This window comes from Cupressus sempervirens, chromosome 10 (assembly GCF_028749045.1).
Source record: "Cupressus sempervirens isolate cs-2001-9-10 chromosome 10, ASM2874904v1, whole genome shotgun sequence".
NCBI classification, from domain to species: domain Eukaryota; kingdom Viridiplantae; phylum Streptophyta; class Pinopsida; order Cupressales; family Cupressaceae; genus Cupressus; species Cupressus sempervirens.
Window position 1 is genome coordinate 982,119,641 of NC_143127.1, and position 6,000 is coordinate 982,125,640.

General features: G+C 38.0%; 1 protein-coding gene across 2 annotated transcripts in view; it reads right to left on the minus strand.

Moving 5' to 3' along the window:
- The window catches only part of LOC149537261 (Met-10+ like family protein / kelch repeat-containing protein), a 151,461-nt gene extending 145,786 nt beyond the window's left edge, over nucleotides 1–5,675 (minus strand). For both annotated transcript variants that reach the window (XM_089807600.1, XM_089807601.1), the window contains exon 1: nucleotides 5,106–5,675. In XM_089807600.1, the coding sequence (XP_089663726.1) occupies nucleotides 5,106–5,511 (406 nt within the window). In that variant the 5' untranslated portion in view covers nucleotides 5,512–5,675. The remainder of the gene's footprint in view (nucleotides 1–5,105) is intronic.
- Nucleotides 5,676–6,000: the final 325 nt, after the last annotated feature.

Consider the following 6,000-nt stretch of genomic DNA (forward strand, 5'->3'; position numbering starts at 1 on the left):
ATGTAGTTTTGGGATTTTAGACCTAGCACTTATTCCTTATACAAAAGATTCCTAGGAGTTTGGAAGTCCTCCTAATGCTATTAAGGATAATTCTTGATTTTCAATCTCATAACCAAGAGCAGATAATTGATCTCTCAGACCTGTGATTCTCATAAAGAAAGCATTTATAGTTTCTTCTTTATTCATGCTTACATTATTCATCTACCTTTTAAGAGCAAGTTTTCTGCCTATATTATTGATTATAAATGCATTTTCAAGAGCATGAAACATACGGTATGCTGTTGCATGTTTTGCCACAATAGGTACTATGTGGTCTCGAACAGCATCCACAATTCTCTTCATAGCTTTTTCATTTTTCTTGATCCATTCTGATTTCTCAAGATCATCTTTAGGTTCCTCTTTGTCCTCTCCTACAAGTGATTCCAATTTGTTTTTTTCATAGCTTTTTCATTTTTCTTGATCCATTCTAATTTCTCAAGATCATCTTTAGGTTCCTCTTTGTCCTCTCTTACAAGTGATTCCAATTTGTTTTCTCTTAACAACATCATTATGCGAAGTTTCCAGGATTCAAAGTTATCAGCACTTCTAAGGTGATGTTCGAATCTCATTGCGTTTGTCATCTTTGTAGAGAGAGAACGCACTGTTATTAAAGTAAAATCTGATCCTTATAAACTTATTGTGATCTTTCCTTAGCCAAGCTCTAACACCATGTAAAGTTTATTACCAGATTTAAATTGACTGCAGAATTTTGTTGCAGGTACAAACAATAACACCAACATTTTGAATCACTTCCAGAATCTACAAATGTTAGTGCAGTAATAACAGAAATGAAGTATATCAAACTCGAAATTATCTTCGATCCTTTTGGAGCGCTTGCATTAATAGATTACGATGCCAAGATTACATCAAGCAAATTGGATAAATACCAACGGAAGGGGTGTGGGGATGAATGGCCATGAAGGGGTGTGGGGATGAATGGCCATGTCTCCCACGGGAGACATGGACATTCATTCTCACACCCATTCATGGTTAACTAATGCACATAATTAGTTATTGTCTTAACACGGTGATTTAAATGTGTAACCAATCATTACATCTGCGGCACAATATAAAGGATAGATCGACCATGATCTAAACATCAAAGGAACCAAAAATAATCTCGATCATGCCTTAATGATCTCGGAACATATATATGTCTCATCGGTTGTAGACTTTGTAAGTACAATAGTACGTACGTATGGATATATGCATAACAGCGTGTGCATCATGTTGTTGTGTGTGTATACATACGTATGTGCTTATCACAATAATGTCACTAAAGCTACATGCATTAACATTAATGAACACCGAACTGTTTGACATGTAACATCATACATACCCTGAGTCGAAGGAATAATGGGGGTGCAAAATGTAAGGTGCATGCCCAGGTGACTGTGCATGACCCGACCCACGCCATGAAGGAGAAGATTGGGGTGTGACTAGTCTATGTAGTCAAAACAGAGAGGTGGAGACCAACTGAGAGGGCTGTATCCATAACAAGCAGAGGTAGGAAGCATTATGCAATAAAGGAAGAGTGCATCTCTTGGGATGTCAGGCTCGAATCCGGGCATGATAAAGTGTATTGAGTAGTCGCTCATATGGTGGTAGTGCAGAGATAGAGGAGAGTCTGGAGGAGACTTTGTCCATAGAAGATAAAGTGAGAAGTGTGAGGCAGGGCATGATGGAGGAGTTGGTGGCATCGAACGACTTAGAGGTCTCAGGCCGGAGATAATAGTAGAGAATTGTGATTGCCGATAGGGTTGTGGAAAGAAAAACAGGGAGCTTAAGTGATGCTGCAAATCAAAGACAGTAATGAGTCGAGTATTGGTGATTGATATTTGTGACTGTCATAGTCTGGGCAGCAAGTGGTTAATATGATTCATGTCAACTAGTTAGTCGGGTTTATGTTGGGAAAGTATAGTGTTGGATGGGATCATAGAAATAAGATGGTCAGAGTGTAACCAGATGGAGCAGAGTATGGACAAAGTATAGTGTTGGATGGGATCATAGAAAAGATACAATGATTCAGGGAGTGAGGTTATGCTGCCACATATTTGGGTAGACATTGGGGAGATCAAGAAGCAATCTTAGAGCTTTAATAGAAAGGGGACATTGAGACTGATGCTAGGGTGGAGTGCAAACAACAGTGGCCATGAGTTGTTATCCTACAGATGCTGCATAGGATGTTGGACTGTGATCATGGTAGTCAAGAATCACAGTGAAGGTATTATAAGAATGCTTTTATATAGAAAAGAGAGAGATGTTGAACAGCAAGTTGGGTTATCAAAATGACCACTCGAGGGTCTTGTGTTACATGATGTTAGCGAATGGTTGAGGAAACAACATGCTGTCCCCTGTATTGAAGAGTTAATTATTGTCTTGAAATGACACTTTTGATGTGAGAAGTCGTATCTCACATTTGGCTTTGGAGAAGTTGGTACTATAATGATGTGAGAGCCCTCTGATGTGACTTTCCGAGTTGACTATTCCCTGGAAAGTATTCCAGAGGTGTAGCTCTGCATCATCATCAAAGATAATTAGTTGACATGCAATATCATAAACAAATATAAAAAGGTAAAGCATGTTTGTAAGTATGATGTGGGAAAAATGTTAAAAATTCAAATACAAACCAACACAGATTTTGATAAAAGTGAAATTATAGAAATACGTTCATCATCCATTGAAGAAGCACCATCTAGAAGGCAAAATTTTGTGAAAGAGCTCCTACAAGAAGAGATTGGTATGTCCTGCTAAGTTGGTGCTCGGTTGTGGGGATTGGTGTCTCCAATAGGTTGGTGCCTGCAAGTTTTGTAAGTGGAAACTAGTGTCTCCGGTGAGCTGGTGCTAGCAAATACTGTAAGATCATTTTAGTTTTTGTTGGGGCTTGATTCGACAGTGGACCCAAGCAATCCTTCTCTATCTTTTTTCCCAGAAAAGGTTTCCAATTAAATCTTGTGCCTCTTAATTGCTACATCTTGCGTGATTGCTATTATAATGGAGATCAGATTTTAATGAGTAAATCTTTATCTTATGCTGATTCATGGCACCCTCAGCCAGCTCAGTATAAATGTGTGCTCATTATGAAATAGCTTTTCAATGAGCCTCTCCATGGGATCCATTCGCTCCTACAAGGCCTCCGACATTGTCTTGTTCATCTTCAGATTCACCTTGCCAGAATCAAGTTCATTTGCTTATAATATCCTAAGTAGTTTGTTTCCATCATTCTATCTATGTCTAGCACTTTTCCTAGCTCTCCTTTCCCAATTCGAATGCACTCCTTTCTAATCCATTTTATAGGATGCTCCAATAATAGCTAATGTAGATTACTCTGTTCTGTAATGAAATCCTTAAGCTGCCCTTAAAATCAATAAGCAATAAACACCAAAAATAACAAAAGCTGCACTTGTTCCACACCAAAAAAATTGAACTTTTTCATTTAGCAACTAAATCATTGTAACATGCAAGGCCAAATTCTTAGGCAAATCCAATCCTTAAAACCCTACTAACACATTAGTTGGATAACTATACTATTAGATCCTAGTCCTAAAATCAGATCTTAGACAACTCGGATTTGTTTACTATTTACACATCAACGATATCATCAAATTTTCGAACAGCAAATGGCATAGATAACTCCACTCTTCTTATTAGAATGAACAACAAATAACATATGTAATTTCCTGGTCTCTTTCTTATTACAGTGACGACTGTATTACATTACAATATTTCTATCATATCAACAATTACAACAACAACAACAACAAAAAACTCCCATATTCATACCAATGGCAATTGTAAATTAGACCAATACAAGGTGATGGGAATCCAATGAAGTTCAAATTCAAACTCTGTATGAGACTGCCCTTCAAAATCCAGAAGAGTGTTTGTCCTCTGGTCTCGTCATTTGAATACAGATGTTCAAAACAATTTCCAAGAAAAGATTTGTAAAGAGCAAATGATGATCATTCACTATTTTATTTCTATCAAAACAATAACAAGTCAACCACAAAATAAACCAACAACATCAAATTTGAACAGAGATTGTGGGTCGGAAAGAGTCCGCTTTTAAGAGTGTTCGCATCAAAAACAGACCACTAATGACATCACAATACATATTGGGAAGTTAAGAAGAGAATGGAAACAAAGACAGGAATATCAAAGATTGAAGGCCAGAGATAACACAAGACTCGTACTACAGGTGACAGCATCAAGGGCGAACAATGGGCATACCAGTAAAGACAAATCCGCAGAATCTAACAAATACAACAGCGAAGAAGTGAAAGAACAGAAGGCGTGACAAGATGCCGAAGTCCAAAACTCCAATGGAAAGAAAGGAAAGGCAGAGTTGGAAAGAAAGACTACCTAGAAGAGAAGACGAGCAGAAAACAAAACCAGAGGAAACACACGAGAACAGACGTAATATGTACAAACTTAAACTAACTAAAATGGGACATGACAATTACAGCACACATTCTCTTAAATATCTTGCCCAGACGTCAAACTCTTTCATTTCCAGCAACACGCTACTGCTATTTTTTAATTAAAACCTAAATTGGGCAACCCCTCTTACCTGTCACGATAAAAAATCCACACAACAAAATTCCAAATACTTGAACTGACGGGAGACTGGGAAATATTGGGCACGAATTCGTTTGTTATACATCACAAATGAATTGAGGGGTTCCACAAGCTCATCTTATACACCAAAACCACTGTCCCCGTGACCACAACCAGAGTGAGAGGTAGAAATATAAATCTAGTTGAGCAATATGTAAGGTAAGTAGGCGAATAAGAAAGCAATCTTCCCCGCACGAAGCCTCCTACACTAAATCGGTGACTCAATTTTCAAACCAGAGGAATAGGATTATAATTTAAACACGTTGTTTAACAGGGCAAATGAAAAGACAATTACTTTGCAGGACTCACAAGCTGGTCTACCGCATCTAATTGGGGTTTATAAAACTACCAGTAGCTTTACATTTGAATGGACGGTGTGTTAATGCAACCCACACCCTTCCCACTCAATTAATGACAACAACAAACGGAAACAGGAAACCAACAATTACCAGATTCTCGAAATCCACAGGAAATAGCAGAGGCCACAAGAGACTGAGCTGCAGAGATATCGGAGCAATCGAGAGCCAGTATAAAAGGCTCGAATCTGAAAACGACAAGACCTCCATTTTGCAATTCCTGTGAGAACAACAAATCGAGGACTTGGTTTGCATCGGCAGTTTCGTGAGTTACAAAAATCCAGTCGCCTGCCTTCTTCTTGAGCTTCTTCGCAGCTGGGGGAAGCTCTTGTAAAATAGAAATTCTGCCAGAACAGGAGCTGGTAGTGTAGTAGGAGGGATGTTTGTTAATACAGTTAATGAGGTGAGTGATGGGGGCGTCAACCCCACCCTTGCGAGATTTATCAGAGGCGACCTCCAACGATGCTATTGCCTGGTGCTTGCGCCTGTGGAAATCCATCTAAACCTTGAACCCTCCAAACGTTTCGAAAAACAAATTTGGTTGGCACTGATCAGTTGAACACTGCAACATTCTTCGTCCCGGGTCCTTGGGAGAAAAGACAGACCGAAAAAGGGTGAAGAACTACGAAAAGGAAAATTGATGGTACTCGTACTCTAGATCATTTTTTTAAATAAAAAAATCAATTCAAAATTAATTAGGAAGAGATTATGGCAATTGAAGTGTAACTTTTAATAAGACAAAAAAAAAATTATAGCATCAAATGCACTTTGACATTAATAAATTATAATAGTTTAATAAGATTAGATGTGATTATAGTCTGTATAACAATATGTAATGTATACCATCTTAATATTTATGGGAAGGCACACTAAATATGTAATGTATACCATCTTAATATTTATGTGAAGGCAAACTAAAGTCACTTGAAGGTCAATTATAGCGGGAGCAAAGCAATATAGAGTAGCATGCAGTATAGAGTATTATTAA